The sequence below is a fragment of the Haliaeetus albicilla genome, chromosome 1 (genome assembly GCF_947461875.1).
Source record: "Haliaeetus albicilla chromosome 1, bHalAlb1.1, whole genome shotgun sequence".
Taxonomy (NCBI): Eukaryota; Metazoa; Chordata; class Aves; order Accipitriformes; family Accipitridae; genus Haliaeetus; species Haliaeetus albicilla.
In genome coordinates this window covers 15604432-15628237 of record NC_091483.1, presented here as the reverse complement: position 1 = coordinate 15628237, position 23806 = coordinate 15604432, and the positions used below count along the sequence as shown (strand labels likewise).

Below are 23806 nucleotides of genomic sequence, written 5' to 3'. Positions count from 1 at the left end.
TAATACTGGTTTGAAATACATAACGGAGAAAGAAATAACAGATAAGAACAGAAATAGGAGGAAGATAGCATGCTCTTCAGGGGAGTGGGGGAGGAATCCATAGGATGCATGTGCAACAGAGTGCTTTTGTCTTGAATGCAAGTTAAGGCAGTGTTGTTAGATAAAACTGCACAGTAGTTTACCTTTGCTGTCTTTGGAAATTCTATCTTTTATGAGAATAGCACTCATTAGTACTGGTACTAACCATTACCAATAAACTTACACAGAAAGTAAACACATTACAACTTTTTTTTTTTTTTTTTAAAAACAAACCTCCCCTTTTACCTTGCTCCAGGCAAAGAAATTCTGTTATCAGTCTGACTCCTTGCTTAAATGAAAGTCAAGACAGTGGCAAAATACTAACACAGGTGGAGTTAAGGCAGTCCATATACTTTTTGATCAACCATATCATGATATTTCCTGTTTTCCTTACCACAGTACCATACCATTGTGTTAATTTATAGATATGTATGTAAATATTTCAGCATGAGTGTGTATCAATGAATAGCTGCTATACTACTCTTACTAAGCTGTATTAAGCAACTGGACCATGCAGTTTACAAAACTTCTGAGGAATAAAATATATAAAAATCAACAGCATGACTACCACAAGAAGCATTTTTTTCCCTTATTTGAAGGGGCTCTCTACATCAAAGTGATCACAACCAAAATTTATTATTCATATTTCAATTTGTCGGTAAGATTGCACAAAACTTTCTTAAGGGACAGCTGGATTTATCTCTCAGGGTTCTGGTAACCTGAGAAGAAAGGAATCCAGTTTAGCTATTCATTTAGGTTTCCTCTGCAGTCATTGGAGAAATGGAGACTGTGTGAAACACAATCTGTTCTTCTTAGATATCCATCTAAACCCGATGAATCACTCCCAAAGTGCCTCTCTGCTAGCTGTCAAGGGAACAGACGTGATTAGCTTAGACTGGACATCTGCAGTAAAGAGAAATGTCATTCACCTAACCAACTGGTTTTTGTTCTGTTTAATAGCAGTGGTACAATCTTCCATCAGTCCAAGCGGCTTATGAGAGTTCTTCTCTGGCTTTAATTAAATCACTTTTTTCTATTAGCTTGTTCTTAGTTTTTTTGGTGTGGGTTTTTTTAATTAGAAAAAAGTACACTAATGTTGCTCTGGTTACTATTTTAAACACAGATTTAAGTTCTGCCTCACTGGTAAGAATTGGTTCCTAGGTGGCTCCAAACAATAATCTGCATTTGGTTTAACAGACCCCAAAAAAGAGAAGAGAATGTTCTCATTAAGTATTTACCCTTGGCACAACTGAGGAAGTAAAACTTATATTCCTTATGATGCTGACTATCAGAAACATATCTCATTTGCTAACAGTTTACTTCCTTTGCCTCAGAGCTTCAAAAATTCACTAAGAAACCACTGCAAGTTTAACAGACAAAAAATAGAGCACATAGGACTGAAGGAATTACATGAGGTTACAGAGTGCATAATAAATTGTGCACATACTGTGTGACTAGTAAGACTCTGAGTTTAGCCCCAGCTGCAGCCCTTGCTCTTGAAGAATTCATTCAGGAGTTGCTCACTTTCTGGATGTACTCTTCTAGTTCTGTGATATTCATTCAGACCAAAGTCCCAGCAAAAGTCACGTGTCTTTTACATAAGCAAGTATGGCAAGGATTGTGATCTGTATTTTACATGCTATAAAAATAAAGTGGGCAGTCTAGAGAAGCTGGACACTGACAATCAATTGTAGAACCAAAATTATTAGTTCCAGTTCACTAGGATATACTTTAAAATGAAAAAATTCCAAAACTACAGAAATAAGATATAAACACTACATTTATCTTACAAAAACATGCAGGAGTATATAACCAAAGCTCAAAATGCAACAACAGCACACGTACAAGGCCAGTGCTTAAGGATTACCCATCATACGTAAGCAACAAACACTATCATTTTTAAACTCAGGAGTTTTTATGGGTCTAAGTGAATGCTGCTGCTTCTTTCTTGACCACAAGCACTTGTGAAAACAGACGACTTTCAAAAGCCATGACACAAGGCAGCCAGGCCTGTCATTTGCTCAGCTGATAGCAAAAACTTACATTTCTCATTATAAGAGGGCATTTCTGATTTACTTCATGGTTTTAAAAGTAATCTTTTGAAATCAACTTCTTAGTCTATTGAAATAGTTTTCAAAACATAGGTGGGTTGTAACTAATCTGATTTTGCAAGACTGAAAGTTTGAAGACAGTCTGAAACATGGGCCAAGAAAGCAGTTTACATCAAAACGAAGACAGGGAATTCAGCCTCTGAAGTTTAACTAGCTTTCAAAAGTCAGTATTAACCACTGATCATAAGAACACCATGTACAATTTTGAAAATCTACAATGCATAGTTGATTCATGTTACCTCAAGGAAATTTAGGTTAGGACTACTGTTCAGGGACAGACTTTACTCCTGCTTTTTTTAAAAAAGGATTTCAGATACAGGATGATTGATGACTTCTGCAGTTAAGAAAGTTACCTGAAAATTTTTATTTTTCCCACGCACTTCAGAACAGCTCAAACAAAACAATCAATTAGCTTAAATATTCCATTAACAACTGGTTATTAACATAAGTATGAATGTTTTTTAACACGTCAGTTTAAAATAATGGCAAAGTTGGATATAACAATGAAAACTCCTCACCCTATTTATAAGAAGAGGATGACTGTGACATGAGTTCAGTGTTATCAAATGCAGGCATCACATATCTACAAATTATGCTAAGTGGCCAAACTATTCCTTACTCCGTGCTAAGACTGGACATCTCTTTCCACATATCAAGAAGAGATAACTGTACAGCCTGCTGATCTACAAGGACTGGACATTAAGATGCACAGAGAAGTGGTGGGGTATTGAGGCAGGGGGAGCCCAATAAAAAGCCTGCCTCCACATACTAAAAATACTTGTTGACAGACACCCAAGAAAAAAGTTTTAAAAGTGTTTCAGTTTGAGGGGTAATCATCCCATTTTTAATATGCTGTATTGGGTCTGGCTTGACCACTCATTCTTTCGAGCTGATTCTTTTCCCATCTGCAGGAATCGATATGAGCAATCAAACAGAATACTATGAACTAAGTGGCAGCAAAACTGCTCGTGGGCCAGCAATCTGGGAAAGAAACAGCAAGCGCAGTAAAAATGTGAATAAATAAATAAATATTAAACCAGCTCTATTTCCAGAAAATGGAAGCCAAAGTTACATAGTTTCTCTGTTAAAACTTACAGAACACCATGCAAGACGCATCTCAAACAAACAGTATTTTCAGGCAAGTTAATGGCTCTGTGATTAATTTTTCACACGTGTTCCAAATATGGCTACTGTTCACTCACTGCAGTGGAATCTTTTTACTTTCAAAATCTTCTAATAGCAGGTATTCCTGCCCTTCTTCCGAGAGAAAGGGTGACCCTTGGCTGGTTCATAAACATAGGAAAGATGAGGAAGACAGTGTTTAGTATTGCAATATATCTCTCGAATGAGCCAGAACAATAAGGGTTTTGGAAACTGTCTTTGGCTGCATTTTCTTATTTAGGATCCAAATACGAACCTTAAAATCTCACTAAATGCTACAGTCGAACAATGCTTTCTCTCAAGTTAACAGTGATCAGAGCATAAAACTATTTTAGACAAAATACAGCATGATTATTACAGCTGCAAGTGCTGTGTCCAAGATATTCTCACAACAGTATGTGGTGCATTGCATGACACTGTAATGAAGCATTTAAAAATTATTTGTTAGTTCATAACAAATTCTTAACCACAATTCTTAAAAATTTCAAAGAGGCAGCTGGGATACTTCCTCTATATTACACAGTTACCTGTCTCACCTGGAAAAGAACCCCAAAACCTTGAAATAAAATTCTGTGGTTCCCAGATTATCTATAAACTAACATGCAAAATTAGAACAGAAAACGTTCCCTCTGCATATTGTCAACATTAAAGTCTAAAGGGAAAAAGTCGTAGAAATAAACTGTTCCAGTAACAATACCTGCCTATTTAATTACATCTATTAAGCTTTGCACTTTACACTAAGGAAAAAAGGTTGTATGAAATACACAGATAAATTGTTCCAAGCCTGGAAATCAATAGGAAAATGATGCAGGCATTTAATTTTTTTCTTGACCTGTCAGGATGTGGATTGGGGTAGGGCACAGGGTGCCCTCTAACTAATCATCTTAGTAATATGCTATGCAGATACACATAGCTCTAATTCCATAGGAAAAGGTCTATAACCTCCATACTGCAGCCTAAATCCAGCAGAATACCTATGGTACCAGACATGAAACATAAGCAGTCATTTTAGGTGGAACTGAAACTCCCAACAACTATTATTCTAAATTTTCATTATTACAGCCTTCCTAATAAAAGGACATAGCTAGTTAGTGAATTTAGTTAAATATAATACATTAAGCCCATATAATTTCCAAGTAATCACAATGCCAATGTTTCACTGTCTTCAAATATTCCTAGAAAAACATCATTTATTTAAACAATCTCTATACTCCCAAAGACTTTGTTCAGTTCTTTCTCAGTTCCCTCAGCATTTTATCTCCATTGGACCTTCTGCCCTCCCCAACACCCAAATACCTTCTCTCCTATGTCACCAGTGTCTTCCTCAAGAAATTTTGCAGGCTATTCATGGACTCTATACCTTGCCATGTTTTGTGCCCCCTTTTATGGTCTCATCAGACTTCACTCCCTCTACTTAACCCACACATCAGACAACTGTGGAAGTCAGGTCAGAAAGTCAATTACACATCCCAACCTTGATCATTCCTAAAACCACACTTGATGTGGTGGTGTTTGAAATCCACTGTGTGCCCATCCCTCGCAGAAGCAAACAGGCACTCAGACACATTTCTGATGAGCCAGGGTGCTGAAATGAAAAGTCAAGATTTCTCTGCCAAGCTGCTCAGGAAATGATACTGAACTTTTTGTCAGCTCCTGGCAGGAATAGTGACATATCTCTTGGGCACCATCAGCTTCTAAACATCCCTAAATGCTGAAACCTTTAACACTGAGAAAGCAAACACTGGGTTTCCCCTTCTCTTGCAGGAGGCTTTGGGGCATGCCATGCTGCCCGTAACCTGCACATTCCATACACTAGGAGAACTGTAGGCTCATTCCTCTGTTTTATAAGAAAGATTGTAAAGGGTGGATACTTTTCTACCATGTAATCATCAGTAAACGGAGCAGGAAACACCTTAGGCACAATAGAGCAAGATAAAAATGCCAAGGGAGCGGAGAGCACATGGCACAGGTAAAACTGGCAGAGCATCAAGGTGTTGATGAAGAAGGCACCGCCACTAAAAGGTATGGCCCTAAGGGAGTATGTGAAATACTCATGAAAACACTTTCAAAGGAAGCTTTCCTCAGCCTTCCATGTACTTGTATGCAATCACAAAAAGAATATGACGTTTTGTTTATTTTTCTGGAAATACCCCAGCAGATTTTATTTTAACTTACTGTAGAAAAGAGGTCTGCCAGAGAGATTTATAAGGCTCTCCCACAGAATACTCAAGGTTGGAGGGGACCTCTGGAGATTACCTGGTCCAGCTCTTCCAATACCTCTAAGCACAGCCAACTTCAAAGTCAGGTAAGGCTCCTTAGGACCTTGTCTAGTCAAGTTTGTTTGTGGTTGGCTTTTTTTTTTTTTTTAAAAAATCTCAGAGGACGGATATTCCACTAAGACCCTGGCCAGCCTGCTTCAGGTATGGCTGCCATGATCCATTCTGAAAAAACATAGTAATATTTCTCAGGTAGCTACCATAAATATCATAACCTCTCATGCAGGAGATGCTGTACGTCTGTTTAAGTTAGAAGTAGGAGTTGGAGAAATAAATATACACTTAATTTAGTAGAAGCTGCCAATTCTTTCCTTAAAATTTCCTATTGCACGCTTCTCTGGAGAACTGACTGTTTGGATATTCTTTATTCAGTAAAAAATAAGGCTTATTTGAGCTTATTTTTAATTACCTGTTATTTGAAAAAGTTAAAATTCAGGATACAGAAATTGAGTGGTTTAAGTCTCCTGCATTCTTAGTTACCATAAAATAATTATCTTTTACTCTTGCTTGAGAGTCTGAACCATGTTAGTAATAGTCAACAAGTACCATTTGAGGATTGCTATATTCAGTGATGTGGTAACCTGGCAGGTGATAATAAATATCAGCATGTTTTACTGTATCCCTTCCATGAAAGCTTTAACTGGCAAAACTGGGGCACCAAATACCAGAAGAGAGAAAGGCTAAATTTCTCTGGCTTTTTCTAGTCCTAGACTGGACTAAACACACCAGATTGTGGCTAAAGAAAGGGCACTTCTCCACTCTGTGCCATGCACAACTCCAAGCTATAATGAAATGCTTGGATCGCTGCATTTATCTGATACTTCATGTTGGCAATTACTGTCCACACTTTTGAAGAATGCAATATGGGTCTAGCGCTGATCAAACAACTTACTATTGCTGCAAAAAGTTCCATCACAGGGAAGAAAAGCAGCAAAAGTTACAGGCAGCTTCCCCCCACAGATTATGCGCATCCAAATGTTCAATGACTCCGCAATAAAAAAAGTGCTTTTAGCACGAACATTCTTGGCCTGTAATACAAATAAGTGTTACTAAGAAAAAAATGTCACTTACCTCATAGGTTCAGGTTTTTTACTTTGACAGTTTATTAGCAGTAGGTAGTCTTGAGGATCTTCTTGACCAGAGGAAGACTCCAGTGGGGGGATGTTAATAAGCTGATAAGGAGGAGGTAGGGAAGATTCTGCTTGCATGGAAGGCGGTGAAGTGTTGATGGGCAAGGGTAACTCAGCAGATGGTTGTAAGGAACTGACTGGTGGCTTCACAGCATCTGCAAACACAGAAGCAAAGCATTCTCTTTACAATGAAGAAGTAGTCTTGCAATGCTACCAAAAAGATTTATTAACAGAGGATGAGAAAAGTCAGGGGTTTTAATTCAAAACTGTAGAATCAGTGGACATAAGAACATCTGGATATTAACATTTGTTTCAGAGCATTTATATATAAATCCTTACAATCTCTTTATATTTTTTCAAACCGTAATACATTTCTTAAGTATGCCTTGGAAACAGAGGTTATGCCTTATTTAATGACTTATTTAATCTGTTTTCTGGTCACAGAAAGAACAAAGATGCTGACAGCTGCAGTAAGACAGCTAAGAACACAGATCTGTTGTTTTAATCAAGAGCAGACAAAGGCCCATAGGTTATTACTTGAATATGGTAACCTGAGTCAGTGCTTGCACATATTCTTCCCTTTTTGACCAAGGTCACTTCAACATTCGAGATTAGAGACCAGTCACAAATCGGCCTCTCTCAATATCTGAAAAGCAACAGGAAAAATGCTGCTTTTGCAATGGAAGATCCCTTACAACTATAAAAATAACACAGAGGTACAACAGGTACCATGTCCTACTAAGCCCCCTCATTGCATACCCCAACTTTTTATTTTAGTGCAATAAATGAAGCAGTTGTGGTTTAGCTGTTATTATTTTGGATCGGGGTTTTTTGGGGGGGGGGGGGGAGATGTTGCAGTTTTGTGGGGGTTTTTTTGGTTGTTTTTTTCTGTTGTTGTTGGTTGTTTTTTTTTAAATAAACATGTCTTTATAATTCTTATCCAATTCCTGTTAATGTATATTCTAAAGTAACTTCTTTTTTCCTTCCCAATTCATGTATCCTGACTATTAAATTATCTGGGAGACTGGAAAAGATTGACACCATCAAACATTAAACAATGATTTAACTTTCTCATTGTTTTAATGACACATTGACTAAGAACAACATAATTAAGCAAATTGTTCCCCAATTATCAAGGCTCCCTTGTACTTGCAACTCATTGTACACTCCAATTTGCACATCCCAAGAATGGACGCTGATTATTAGCATTGTTTAAATGAACATATTATTATCCAGTGCAGACTGCTCCTGTTAGGCTTACAGGCCAGCTATGCACTACAAAGTAACTTCATCCAGCTTCTGCTTCCCAGCACTACCCTGGGAAGAACCAGATGAGCAGAACAGAACATAGCCCTCCTGCTTCCAGTTCTGTGTACACTAGGTACAAGCGATTTAGGCGTGGAAATAGGAACAGCAGTACTTGCTTTGAACTCCCATGGCACTTGGACAGGCTCAGAAATTAAATCCCACCACACCCATATGCGTGGAAGTCGTCCAGATGTATGAAAATTCCTCAACTCAACCTACCTGAAAAGGTAGGATAACCTAAAAAGAAGTTTTTATATAAGATTGTGCCTGACCAGACTGCACCTACTAATCTCAAACGCACAAAAGTAAAATGGTTTCTTTACTACATGCCAAAATATTAAAATATGAACAGTTTTCTATTACTTAGGAATTTCAAGAGCTTGAAGGAGCCTATCTGAGGCACCTACTGATATTTCTTCATTCCCCTAATGTTGGGGTTCAATAGCAAGAACAGAGAGGTACCTGAATGGACCTACCAGGCATGTATTTCTTGCTCCTGGAAAAGAGGTAGTGGGAGAAAGGTCAAGTACCTCTGTCCTGTCCCCTCCAGAACTGAGGAATGCAAGTAAATTTATGCACAAGTAAGAGCAGAGAAGAAAGGTTTCCTGCCACATACACTATCATTCTTTGGTCACACTTACAGACAAGATCCTCAAGGACTTTGGTGTACCACAATCCCCATCCCTGTTCCTTGTCCCTGACTGCACACAACCTTCTCATCATTAGATCTACTTGGTGCCAAGTTCACACAAGGGGAAAAAAAGAAATCAAACAGGACATCCCTGCAGCTTCTAGGGAAAGATGGGTGTGTCAATTAGACCACAGGTAGTCAGGAGAGCTCAACAGGTATATAGTAAGATGCGTGCCTACGTGAGGCTAATGCATTTAAACAAACCATGCGCTAGCGTTCCCAGGAAGAGTAACAAGACTCAAGGGTAACTTTCCAGGGAAAAATAAAATCAAGAAGCTTGAAAGAGGATCAATGTATCTCCCAAGTTTGGAGAAAGAAAGAGTTACTTTCTGGGGGGAGTAAGAAAAAAGTATGAGTGTGAGAGAGAAAGAAAAAGAAGTTGAAGGCTGGCTGCAACTTGTAACTGCTGAAAGGAGGCAAGGTGGTGAAGACCATTAGGCTAAATATAGTATCTCAGATGTGTAGTCTCTGAAGCCCACGATGCCACTGCTGATGGTGGCCTGTTGCAGACAGACTGAGCACTAGCAGCAAGGCAAGCCTGCCATGCTCCCCCAGCTGCTGGGGCTCTGCAGCTTTGGGGCACCCCAGCACAGAGACTGCATCCACAGTCTATGCTGACCAGCCTCTGACAGACTTTTCTCTGAATTTGTCCTACCCCTTTTGAGTACATTTATAATTTTGACCTCTACTACCATCCTGTGGCAGTGAGGTCCACACCTTATTATGTGTGGCATAAGAAAACACTTCCTTTTATCTTAGACCTGCTGTCTGATAGTTTCACTTGACATCCTTCAGCTCCTATCTTCAGAGAAATGGTGAACAATTGCCTCCTATTCATAATCCCCATTCCCAACTTCACACAGCTTTGTCACAGCTTTACTAGTTGCTTAATTTTTCTTGGTGTAGAAGCCATTCCATTGCAGATCTGGTTTCCCTTCATCCTCACTTTTCCTAGCTCTACTAATTCCTTCCTGCATAAAATGTGCAAAAAAAGTCTGGGACACACTTACTGATTTACAAAGACATAACAATAATTCATTCTGTTCCTAGCCTAACCATTTTCCCCTGTATTTGGCACTGGTGATGCTGCACCTTGAGTACTGTGTGCAGTTTTGGGCCCCTCACTGCAAGAAAGATGTTGAGGTGCTGGAGCGTGTTCAGAGGAGGGCAACCAAGCTGGTGAGGGGCCTGGAGCACAAGTCTTATGAGGAGCGGCTGAGGGAAATGAGGTTGTTCAGCCTGGAGGAGAGGAGGCTGTGGGGAGACCTCATCGCTCTCTACAACTACCTGAGAGGAGGTTGTAGTGAGGTGGGTGCTGGTCTCGTCTGTCAGGTGGCTGGAGATAGGACGAGAGGAAATGGCCTCAAGTTGCAGCAAGGGAGGTTTAGGTTGGATATTAGGAAAAATTTCTTTACTGAGAGGGTTGTCAGACATTGGAATAATCTGCCCAGGAAAGTGGTTGAGTCACCATCCCTGGAGATATTCAAAAACCACATAGACAAGGTACTCCAAAACATGGTTTAGTAGGCATGGATGATGGTTGGACTCGATGATGTTGACAGTCTTTTCCAACCTAAATGATTCTATGACTCTATTTGCCTTTTGATTGTTACTGAGTATTAAAGGTGACAATGTCCAATGTCCAAAAGGTTCACGATCTCTTCTCTGAGCAAGGATTTGGAGCCCATTACTGCTAATGGATCATTAGGGATACTTTCCTTGTGATGAGCTGCCTCATTTATTTTGTCACAGATACCACTTGACAAAATCCCTAAGTCCTCCTACAGATCTGCTGGGGTGGGGGTGGTGGGGGGGTGTGGTTTGGTTGGGATTTTTGGTGGTTTTTTGCAGTGGATAGAGCATTAAACTATTAAAATACCAACTTTCTGATCTGAAATTCATCCTCATACAGGCATTTTGTAAGCGTTAATTCGTGTAGGCTAATTCCTACTTTAAAAAGCAACTGAACTTAGTCTAAAGCACTTCACTGCTGGGCTACTTCTTATTTGCTTAACCCATTCAAGCTATTTCAAATTTGACTATGAAGAAAACAGTAATGTTAATGACTTTCATCACTGAGCAAATGAATACTGTTTGCCTATCTGTACCCTCTCAAATATTCTCTTTAGCCATGTACTTCAGAAGCTGATATGAAGAGTTTCTCCCAGCAGCCCATTATGATTTCAAAGAGTACAATCATCAACTTGCTCCACTTTGGACTAGCAGATTTTTAGGGAAGGGGGTCATCTGCACACCAAAGAGCATTGTAAGTCATTTGGTTTGTTCCCAGAGCTCAAACACTCGGACTGCTTTGAAATAACTGGGAGCTGGAAAAACATCCAGAATATTTAACATGCAAATGAGCATAACAAGAATCCTATTTTGTTTTTATAATTCCTGCATTCAGTACAGCTAGAACAAGCAGCTTTCTCAAAACAGGGCAAGAGTTTTATCTTTTCTCAGTTCATTTGTTAAGAGCAGTTACAGGCATCATCTTCACGAGAATTTGTACTTTTCCTCATAACCATTTTTTGCCTCACTAATAAAACAATCATAAAATTAATGAGGTAAAAAGAACATTTTCTGAACAAGAATAATAAAAGGCTTCCCTCTCTTCCTTCTTAACTATATAAAGCTACTTTATTCCACATGTACCTATATCCGTGCTTTATGAACAATCTAGAAGATCTGAGTGTGGGAGTTTGCATTTAGGTTTGGTTTTGTGTTTTGGTTTGGTTTTTTTTTAATGACAGCAAAAATTAAATTTTGTACATTATGATATATAGTCTCTTAATATTATTATTATGTAAATACTTGAAATGTTCTCATAGTGAATAAAACACAGAAGCCTCATTACAGCAAGCATTTCTTTAAATGTCAAAGTTGCAGTCAAAAGTAAGAAAATGCATTCTTTGCAGATCCCAAGTAGAAAGACTAAAATAGCAATGGGATTTTCCCATTATAACGGTGAATCAGCAACAGATATGCAATCACATGTTCTACTATACTTCTGAGATGTTTCATTCAATCCATTTACTATGACGCAGATGTTACGATTAAAACAACCAAAGGCCAACAAAATATTAGAGTAATAACCTTGAACCAAAAAAACCCCCAAAACACAGAACCATAAAAAAACCAAACAAACTTCACTTTAACCCTTAAAAGGAGATTAGGTCTGTTAAGTCATTATCTGTGCTGCTTAATATAATGAGATACATCCTGAAATACACTGCTGGAGTTTCCTCTAGTGTCAGCTTCTACATGTTCTCAAGTGAAAGATCCTGGAATCAAAGGGCCACATGTGTACGCTGACGGACACAGACAAACAAGCTCTTGCTCTGTTCGCATACCTAACTCAATAGATGTGAGCCAGATCCAGCCCAGAAGATGCACGGACACGTTAGTCTGGGTTTGGTTTTCAGCATAAGTGATCAGCTTACAATCAATATGAAATCTATGCAGTGAGCCTCAATTCTGAACCCTTCTGCTATGCCCAGAGAAAATCCTTTTAAATACTTCAATAAAAAGTTCCCATGCATTTAAGTTTGTTTTCTTCGTTTAATATAATTTCAAAGTATCTCTCTTTTGCTGAACGTAAACATAATACCCTATTCAAAGAACACTAATGAAGAATTCAGCAGTTGCTCGTTGTATATGATTGCTCAGGACAACCCTGCCTCCTGCATCTGAACCAGAAACATGACTGAATGTTCCAAGTTCCTATCCCATGCTGAAGTTTCTGGCTTTCAGACCTCACACCTAAAATTCAGTACTTACTATCTGCAGTTCATATGTAATTTTAAGCTGCACTTTTGGTTACCCATTTAAAATTTGAAAATACCAAAACCATTTCCACTCCGAATTTCTTCCCCCTCTCCACCTCCAATTTTCTTTTGAAGACTATTCATTCAAGGGGCGGGGGGGGGGGGGAGGAGAACATCTGTAGCCTGTTCTCTCCATCTTCAGATGGTACACAGGCTGGGTGACGCAGGAGAAATAATCAAGGAGTCCTGTTATAAACTAACTTCTGTAGGTGCTTGTGAAGAGAAACAGTGCAGCCCACCACATTAAAACATTTGGGCTTTTTTTCTTCACTAAAAAGGCCCAGAGCTCTCCTCAGCAGAGCAGGCTGCTCTAGCCACATGGTGAGTTTACCCAGCTGGGGCTGCAGCACGATGTCTGGAACCATAGGCACCTTTGCGCTTCAGAGAGGTTTTCAGTGCTCCATGTACTGCCTCACAGCACCCCACAACTTGAGAACTAGCAATCTGCAGAACAGTTTTCTAACCCACCCTCTTGCAATCCCCTTCCAGCAACTCATCAGGTGACATTAGTGCCACATAAGGTGTCCAGCAGGAATCAGGGAAAACTAAGTTAATTACCTAGGCATATTAGGTGCAGTTTATTTTTCCTCAAGGAAGAGTAGAATCACCTTCCATATGAATTTTTGTCACATGCAGATGGCAGCTTAAGATAACAACCCCAAACACTCAAGATTAAGATTCTGACCGCACTCCTAATAATAGATTATATCTTTTTAATATATGTATTTTTTCCTCACATACTTGTAAGGGAAGACCTACTGTTGCAGATTTTGTGCTCTATTCATCATCATCTCACCTAGCCACCAATCCTTTAACCACACCATCTGAAGCCAAAGACATCTTAGTCTTCTCTGCTGTCTTCTCTTTCTCCTTTGGGTAACAGGCAATGATTATCTCAGCTTTGCCTCCCTTTACTCAGCTCTTCAGCCACCACCCCTACCAAACATGCTATGCCAAATCTCAGGTCCTTCTCTGGTACCACTTCTTCTAATTTTATCATTCCTCTGCAATTTTGCCAGATGAAATCTTGCAACTCTGACAGCCTCCTTCACAGTCTATCCTCACCCTCCTCTCAGCAGTTCTACCCTCAAAAAAGTCATGTTTGTAGGTCTCCAATATTCGTATGTTATCGAGATGGTGATTTTGATTTGCCAAGTGTGCCAGCCTCTGTCATCCACTTGTTAAAGCTGTCAAAGGGGAACATTTTTTATTTCTTACAGGCAGACCCTTCATAGAGGAAGGGAACCCTAAACACCTCTAATGTCCACTATTTATTTATCAAAGACCCCCTGAAAATTTCTTCCCAAAAATCCCAGAGTTCAACCACAGTCCAACAGCTGAAGCACTAAGACCACTTATCTGTCACAATGGTCAAAACCACCTTATTTGCTTTCACTTCTTCCCATACCTCTGCTCCTATGTTGATGTCTCTTAACTGCAGATAGTAAGTTCTCAGTGGCAGAGCCTGTTTTCTGTTCCACACTGTGTTACAGGCACCACAGGGGTATCCTAATCCGATATGGAGATCTACCACACAGCACAGTAGCAGTGATGCCTGACCATGCAGCATTAGAGAAAATACAGGCAGTCAGGATCGGAAGTGGAGCTGTGTTCATCCTGCCAGTCACTGATATTGCACCCAAGCTATGATTAACCTGCAGTGCATGTATTATCAGAACATCATTAAAAGAATTGGTTACCTGAAAATAATTTTACTGTTCAAAACACAGAAGGCATGAGAGGCATATACCAGATAGCAGCTGCCTGAACAGAAATACTGCAAGCTTTGAAAGTGTTGTGTGTGAAGCAAGCTGTAGCTCTTTCAAAGTACGGTCCTTATGACAGAAACCTTCTTTACCACATGCAATTATTTGTGTAAATGTAATTGTAGATTTCAACGTCTTGTTCTTCCCTTTTTTCCTTCTGCCTTACTTTGTTATTTCTTCTGGTTTACTTTGTTATTGCTATCTTTATTCAAATGAATACATGCAAGTAACATGTTTGCATACAGTAAGATTATTTCCTCCTTCCCCTGCTCTGCCAAGCACGCAATTCACTAAATTACAGAAACATGGAGCTGGAGCACGTATAAAACATTCATCACAGATGTCTACTGAATTCTAGGGAAGGGCTTTCACAGCCCGCGCTTAAATATCCTTAGAAGGTTTTTCTTCATCGTTACATCACTCACTGAAAGAGAAACAAATTACTTCTCTCTTCAGATAACAACTGATCCATGTCCTGCTTATCACAGCTTTCTATACTTTGAAAGCCAGCTCTTCCCTCAGTGTTTTCTTCCTGGGAAAAACAAATCCTTCAACTTTTCTCCTTATCGATCACTTCTAAAAATCCATTTCCTCTACTTCTACCATTCTTTAAACATTTATCCTCATCTTTCTGGAAGCTCAGGCCACAATATTTCGGTTGAGGTCTCCACAGCAGCAGACAGAGGAGAATAGTAATTTCTCATGTCCATTTAGTCTCTCCATCCCAGAACATCTCTCACTAGAGTTCAAGGCGCACAAAACACTGGCAACACATTTTTGCTTTTCTTAAAAAGAAAGATGCTACAGAAATAAACATGTTACAGCTTCTACTTGAAAACAAGAGGCATTAGCTGAAGAAAACTTAAAAAGTACCCAGAAATTTCTTGACAAAAGTAAAATTAACCTTATTGAAAAAAAATAAAATATTTCCTTCCTATTTCCATCTTGTAAGTTTAAAAGACCTAAATCACTGTAAAACCTTGCTTAAAAGAAAGTCCCTATAAAAAGCCATATAATGTAATCGTAATGTAATCATTACAGATTATACTATACTATGATGCAACCAGAAAGCTGGAGACTCAATGGCTTCTACGTATGACTAAAGAACATAAAATTCATCTACTCAGTCCAAGTACAAATGTAACATTGCAGATCTCCAGAATGAACAGATTTCCTGTGCATAAATGAACTTCTAGCGGGAAAGTCACAAAGTATTAGATAGTTGGAAATTACTGTGAATACTCATTTTTAAGAAAAGTAGAAAGAAAATACAAAGTTCGCATCACAGGAATTTCAGAGTCTTCACTAAGTATGGAAGGAGCAGCTCAGAGCTAGTCTGAAGTGATCTTCATTTTTTTGGTCTCTCCACAGTTATGATTAACTTTTTCTCCCTCATTCCTCCCAACACCAAAACAGCCGCATATTTGTTTTCTAATAGCACTAACCACCACCATCTCATAATTTTTTTCTTTATAAATCCAAGGATACAATTGGACTGGGCTTCCAAACAAACAGCAGCAGGAGCAATAAACCAGTGGTGCCCGCAGTCCTTGATCGAGCAGAGGATGCCAGCGACAGCCCTCTCATAACAAGACCCTTACCCAGTCTGGCAAGAGGCATTTTGTCCAGCTTCAAAGAAAACTATCTTCCACTTCCATAGGCTAAAGGGAAGGCTGGTTATGCCCCATACACTCTCTTTAGTTCCACACTAAAATAATAGTGGGTTTTTATTGTCTGCAGTGAACTTCACCTATTCTTTAACTTCTCAAAATAAACTGTAGGTTAACACAGATTTTACAAAGTACGTTTATGACTTGCTCTTCCATCAGTAGGAAGATTTATCTTGTAAAAATAAGAACTTGGCAATAAACACTCAGCAACTGATTTTCCCATTTTGCTTTTTTAATTCTTCCACAACGCACTGCAAGACATTGCTAAACCCATAAAAGAGACAGTACTGTCAACTTCTATGTAAAGTAAAGGTGTTGGAATAATTCAGACAAAGCTAAAATGCTGAAGATGAAACATGCAATGAGGGTATAATGGGGATAAGTTACTGATACAACTGACTGAAGCAAAAACCAGTTTTGGTCCAAACAGCCAGTGAGGACATAGTTAGTTCTCTCCGCACTCATAGCACTTTTCATCTTCAGTTCAACAGAAGATGTAACAACAATAGAAAATGACAGATTAGCAATACACCAGCTCTCAGCAAGGAAAGCCCTCATGGCTGAGGGGACCTGTCCTGGTTTCAGCTGGGATAGAGTTAATTTTCTTCCTAGTAGCTGCTATAGAGTTGTGTTTTGAATCTAGTATGAGAGTAACATTGATAACATACTGGCGTTTTTAGTTGTTGCTAAGCAGTGTTTAGATGAAAGCAAGGATTTTTCACCTTCTCATGCCCAGCCAGCAAGAAGGCTGGAGGGGCACAAGAAGTTGGAGGGGACACAGCCAGGACAGCTGACCCAAACTGGCCAAAGGGATATTCCATATCATACGATGTCATGTCCAGTGGTGCTTAGTTGCTGGCTAGGGTTAAACCACAACAGGACCCTACCTCTCCGTTCCACGCAATGGCACATGCTCCTTTGCGCTCTCACATACACAAGAGCTGCCAGGTAAACACATTTCCTCTTTGCTTCCCAGATTCCTAGTTTGTCCCCAGAACCAATGATTTCTGAGTGCCTCCTGCCCACGGCTGCACTGGTGCACTACTGTATTATCCACTGAAAAGCAACCACCTGCCTACCTCTCTCCCGTACGTAACAGATGCCTGGCAGACTGAATACTGAATCACATGGCAATCACTCTTAGAAACGTGCTGTGGGTGGTCTCAGTTATGTTCAGGATGTCATTAAAACATGCTGGAACTGTCAAAACAAGTACCCTTTACTGAATTTGCTATTAGAGTGGTAATTCATAGATGAAGTTTTCGTGACAAAGTTTTGGTTCAAAACTGCAATAAGGAGAAACAAAAGGGCCTCTCTTCAGAAAGCAACAGTATTTTCCACTCGTTTTTGAAGATTAGGCTGGAGTAGAAGAGATACAAGCCCTTTTTTCCCCCACCTCCCTCAATCCACAATCCTACAAAAACCAGGGATTTAATTCTATCCCCTTCAGTCAGGCATGCTTTATGTATAACCCTCTTACCGCTCCTATTTAATCTTTTCTTGGGACTGTACACAGAGCTACAGCAAGTCATGCAACCCACTAATCTCCACAAGGAATGCAGGAATAATAAGTAAATAAATAAGGATGGATTCATGACAAGCAATGGCCACAAGGTATTTGTGGGAATTAAACACACCATCCTGTTTCCTACAAGCTGCTTTCGCACAATGTCTATTTTGGTAGGATTAGAGCTGGATAGTGGAGAACTACAAGTTATTTTTTGTTTGTTTCGGCCAGTGGGGGGCGGATTCTTTTTTTTTTTCCAAGTTGCAAAGCAGACGGAGAAATGGTAATATTAGAAACCTGACATTTTGCACTCATTCCTGCTTGTATAACCATACGTTTTTATACCAAATGGGATTCCTTTGATGATTATGATGATCTTCTGTTTTGCATGATTTTACTTAAAGATTTTTCCTTTACTCTGAAGACCTAACATCATGCAAAACAGAAGAACACCATCCAAGTTCTATGGCACGCTTAATTTGTAAGAAATTCATAATATCTCCCTCTGCTCTGCTTACTTTTTTTTTTTCAAGTAACAAGGAAATTTCATAGCCAATGCATACACGTTTTAAAACATATGCCAGATAAAGATAGCCATCTGACCTTTGAAACATTGTTCGCATGTAGGCATTGCACTTTCTCAGAAAAACCAACTGAACTTACCCTCATCTGTAGGGTTGAACCCACAGATATCACAGATACATCGAACCCACTTATTCATCTCCTCCTCGCTGTCTGCTACCAAATAGAAAACTCTGTCTATAGTGTTGATATCAAAAATATAACTGTTTTCAAACTCTTTTTTGTTGAACGTTAATCCAGCATCCACTTGTTGACACAAATTTAAGTCAATAATACGGATAGGCTTCTTGGCATGGTCATTTTTGTAGTATTCCAATACATCTGGATCCCCTGTTAAACGGCCGCTGCGAAGCACAAACCATCTCCTCTTCCATGCCTGAAAATTGGAGAGAGAAAAAAAAGGGAGAAAAATTAGAAGGAAGAAATCATACTTTAAGACTGTTACCTTTTGTGTATGGTTTCAACCTGGTTTGAACTGAGTAGTAGTAACTTTAATTCAATTATAATTCTAAGACACTACACACCAGTTACCTACATTTAACACAATCTATTTACGTATTGTTACAGCAGTGGACTAGAGGATTAGTGAATTTGTATTTTAAAGTTTATTTCCTCTGTACTTGAGCTTTGTTTTTAAGAAGAGAATATATAATTAAATCACTGTTTGCAAAATGAGAAGGGATGAATCCAGTAAAGAAAAAAGGGGAGAGGGGAGCAGAAGAGGGAAAAAAGCGCACACAAAAAACTTCTGAAGGAAGCTGACATAGGCATGGGGAAGACAAAATAAAATATATCTTTAAGTGCTCCATAGCGTCTTGTTTCCAGTATCTGCTGCTTGGGGCTGACGCATTTTAACTCTGAATTTTTCACTGATACTCAACGATAGCAATCTGCATTTAAAGAACAGACAATGCTCACATCGTAACTTGCCTCGATGTTAGGGGAACTCTACAATCAGAGCCTCACAATATCTCTAAAATAGTACTTCTTATAGAAAAAGAGCTATGTTATTATTTTGGAAACCATTAGAGAGATGGGTATGGAAAGAATGACCAAATGTTACAGTTTTACCGCATAAAAAGAGTCTCTGTGGAAGGTACGTCCACAGAAGAAATACATTTCACCATTCTGACACCATACTTGTTAGATCAGCCTTCCTGCTGCTGCAGAGAGAAAGAACCTGGTCTGGGAGAAAAGCACAACTAAAATGCCTCATCTTCCAACTAATCCTCAGCTGCCCTTCATTCCCATGGGCCTCCATCGCCTGGTATAATTCTCGCCAAAGACACTAACTCAAACCAAGAAACCAACTGTCCCAGCGTTACCAACAGCATCTTTACTGCCCCACTTAGCGCATTTTGGTTCCTCAGCTCTACCGGCAATACAGCTTTCTATGCTATAAGCTTCCTTTTATGCACAAATGCCAGGATAACGGGCACAGTTCAAGAAACTAGACATACTGCCATTGCACACTAGAAGAACTGCACTGCATTCACAGTTAGAAATCAAAGTAGAGCCTGGACACAGTGGGGAGCCATCACTGGTTTGTTCATTTGTTTTTATGCTTTTCAGCAAAGTTGGAGACCAAGGCAAATTAATGCAGTAGCCAGGCCACTGCGTGTTACACCGCAGACTCACACCACGCCCCAAGGCACACCATTTAAAACTTATTTAGGATATTCAAATGAGGTCACCAGCAAGTCCTTTGGAAGGACAAAAAAAATCAATAGAAGAAGTGGAAAAAATAAAACAGGTGAGTGCATTCTTCTTTTGGCCAGCCCTGGCTGCATGCTAATCAAAGAAAGGAATGACATAAGCATGGCCGGTCCCAGAATAGGTCAAGGCACGTGATGTCCTTTACACACTGGGATGTAGCTTTGAAAACAAAGAGTTTCTTACTAGGTACTAGGAAAAGATTCAGACGCATTCTGTTGAGGCACAAGAATGCTCCCATTTCATTTTTACCTAGCCGTTACCTTCAAACAAACTAGCGGTGGGAGGACATAAAGGACACAGAGCAAGAACTGCACTGCCATCTTCCAGCTCTGAACTAGCGCCGTCAGCTTTGCACTACAGACTCACAAAACCCTCATTGTCAAGTGGGCATGCCTTTTTTTGGTATCAAGCTTAGGAAGCTATTATGAAAAGATAATACAGAAAACAGGAGAAAGGGAAAAATGCCAGACAGCTTAATTAAGGCTTGTGAACCATTCTCCAACTACCAAGTTATTTGATTTTAAGATAACTTTTGTACTTTATAAAACAAGTATATTTATTGTAGTTGTGAATACAGCATCTGCCTTTAAATGCTGAACTGTGTGAATCAAGTCAAGGTCTCCAGCAACTATTTCTATGGCAGCAGTAAGTTTAACTGGGTGAACAGCAAAACACAGAAGTAGAAGATGTAACAGATGAAACCCCTTCAATTTAGATTTCAGCTGTGAGCATCTTCTAGTAGCACAGCTGATAAGCACTGTTTCACAGCACCCAAAAACACTGGCAAAGTTTGTTTTGTTTCCTGTTGCCAAATCAAGTGACAACTTAGATGCTGGGATAACAGGAAACTTCAGTATCAGAGCCTCTCTCTCCAGACAAGGTTGACCACAGATAACTGTTACGAACCAAACTGCACAACTCTGTTGCTTCAGAAACCAGCTTTATCTTTAAACTCAGCCTTCAGTCATTCAGATGAAATTTTCAAAACTTAAGTCAGGAAGAAAGAGATTAGAGATAGGAGAGGGACAAGAGAAATTGAGAAGCACAAAGCATTTTGTCTCACAATTTGTGTAAAAAAAAAAAAAAAAAAATCAACTCTGTATCAGCCAAGCATGCTTCTTCTAGAAGTTTATTTCCAGTACTGTGTTAAGGAGCGAAAGATTCTTAGCAATCCTGACAGTCTCTGTTGAGCATTAATGAGAAAATAGGACTTAAAAATTCAGAAAAATCAACCAGCTAAACAGAATTTGCTTTCAGCCCTTCAGGCTACAAAATAGCAACTATAAAGTACTTAAAACATTGAATTTAGCCTACCAGCACCTGCTACTATTTTTGAAGAGTTTTCACATAGTGCATATGTGAACATTTATTTCAGTCATATAATGAGTCACACTCACTGAAACTGGCACAGATTATATTCAAAAACAAAAGCAATTCCATAAACTACACACTAACAAGGCAGATACAAAGGTTCTCTGGATTACAGTACAAAGCACAATTTAGCAGCAGAATAAAGCTTAAAGCTAGACAAGCGAACTGACATCAGCACCCTTGCTAATCATAGTACAAAAGCGCCTCTATATTTTGTGAAAGTGCAAAATGAGCCCACATAAATCACTCTTTGTTATTTGAAAATATCTGGGATTCTTAAAGCTTGATCTATTTTTAACATTTCAGTATTTGTCATTGTAACGAAAGCTGTATACTGCCTCACTGAAGTACAGAATACTGCGCTGTATGTGTAAGGAAGAGAGCTTCTTCAGTAATGGCTTTCCAAAAAGAAATCTCTAAAAGAGAGCATACACATGTGCAAATACATAGTTACGCAAATACAATTCCCCACCCCACTTTGGGCATTCTTGTTTGAAAGTTTCGCATTTTCTTTTACAGAGCATGTTACAGACTATTTCTCATAATCACCAAAAAAGACGCAACTGGTTTGTCAGAGGAAAATTACAGGTACTAATTATCTGTCACGTTACTGATGTTATCAACCATACATTATCAAACACTGGTTTTCTGTACTAAAAAAGTCAATTGCACTAAGTTTGAGAAGTAAAAAAAATAGCCAGTATGGGATTTAAACATTTTGTCCCCATAACAATATCATTTCATTCTGGACAGATATTTGAGCAAATGGAGAAAAGGTGGGTTTTTTAAAATGAAATATTTTCTCATATATATATAAAGTGGGTTATTAATATAAATAGGGTTTTAAAAAATATTTTTTATAAATATACTAACACCTAGTTACAAAACACTGCATGCAAATCAAATACCTAATTCAGAAGCCTGTGTAGGCTTTGTAAATTATTACAAAACAAGGTTTAACGAGGTTTGCTCCTTTTGTTTCAGACTAAGAAAGGCCTTGTGTGCCTCTCAGCTTGTTTTCTCCTTTGAGCTGCAAAGCGTATCAGCTGGCCTAACATAGGACATCACCGTTCTTGCCAAACATTGTCCTGTTTGTATCACAAGACCATCATATCATGAGACCATCATAACTATAGAAACAAGCTTGTTTGCTTGTTTTTGAGGTAGTCTAAAATGTGACAAGCTGCTCACCCACAGAGCATTAAATGATCAAAGGACTAGTAGAATTCTGTATTTTTCAGACAGCATTTTGAGTAGGTTACAAAGCAAAACCAAGAAATTCCTATGATTAGTTTTTCTACTCACATATATGCAAACTGCTGATTTAAAAGGGAGTGAATCAGCTAAGAAATTGGCAGAAAGCATCATTTAGCATTCCTGGGGGTTGTTTGGGGTTTTTTTTTTTTTGAAAGACTGTACCTAAACCTGTATGCAGTACACAGGATTTACTCCTGTAATCTCCTTACAAGAGGTATATCTGTTGAAGTTGTAGCTGTACCTCCATTAATCCTTACATTTATGGATTCCCGCCCCATCACACATATTCAAGATGTACCTCATTCAGCTGCTGGCTGTAGTTCAAAGATGTAGGAAATAGGGGATGTATGTGTAAATGGAGAGGGAAAGGAAGCAGGGGCAGGAAAGCTTAGATAATTTACGTTTACATTTTAAAAAGGCTTTAACCTTCCATTTGAATCCTGTCAAGCTGTTGCTCAAGAGGCCAAAATAATTACATGAAATGTTTAAATAAAAGCTTTGAAATGTTAAATCAAAGACAACTTTTTCTGGTCAATTTTTTTACAGCATTTGCTCTCATGTGGTCAGGTAACTGCTTACCAATAAACTGGTCAATTCTCCTTCTTTGGTTTGCTAAGTATTATTACCCATAATCCTCATATCATTTAAATCTGATTTTCCTATTCTAGCACATTTACCACCTTCTTTCTCTTGGGTAGCATCCAGTGAAAAAAAAAACAAAAACAAACCCAAAAAAACCAACTCCGAAGCTGTTGAGCACTGGCTAAGCCAAAGAGGGTACCACTTACATCCCGCTCCGACAATACCACTAATAAATCTTTCCCCCATGTATGACCAGTAGACCCAGGAATAAAGTTACAAATCTCAGGCCTTCCTTCTCATCTCTCAAGTGTGCAGACATTTGTGCTTATGTTTTCATCTCCATACTCCACAGAGAGTACTTTAAAAGGGCAGTATTTGGCATCCTCCTTTCCCAGAGGAGTCAGCTAAGACTTGGAAGAAAGAAGCAACTTATAGAGAGGCACAGGGAAGGATCCAAAAGAACACTTGATGTTTTACAAACACACAACAAAACATTTCCTTGCTCCAAAAGAACTTAGAAAGTAAGTATAAGACATGCAGAGCATGAACCAGAGAGATTGGGGGGGGGGTGTGGGGACAACAGAAAGACAGCCCAAGGTCACTTCAGAATGTTCTCCTGGACATGTGTTTAAGTCCTGAACCTACTGATGACATCTTTTCACTTGTCCGATGGGATCAAGATTTAATTTTCTTTAAGCTTTTTGCTCCCATCTACTTAATCTATCCCTCTCCCTTTACATTTTTTCCAGTGCAAAGGTTAAACAACAGTGAAA

At 39.0% G+C, this 23806-nt stretch overlaps 1 protein-coding gene across 8 annotated transcripts in view; it reads right to left on the bottom strand.

Moving 5' to 3' along the window:
* The window catches only part of GAB1 (GRB2 associated binding protein 1), a 102886-nt gene that overhangs the window by 25140 nt on the left and 53940 nt on the right, over positions 1–23806 (bottom strand). For 6 of the 8 annotated variants that reach the window (XM_069779922.1, XM_069779956.1, XM_069779950.1 and 3 more), the window contains exons 2-4: positions 18189–18483; positions 6698–6911; positions 3392–3472 (exon numbers count right to left, since the gene is read on the bottom strand). In XM_069779922.1, the coding sequence (XP_069636023.1) occupies positions 3392–3472; positions 6698–6911; positions 18189–18483 (590 nt within the window). The remainder of the gene's footprint in view (positions 1–3391; positions 3473–6697; positions 6912–18188; positions 18484–23806) is intronic. The other 2 variants (XM_069779931.1, XM_069779966.1) reach the window with 1 other exon arrangement.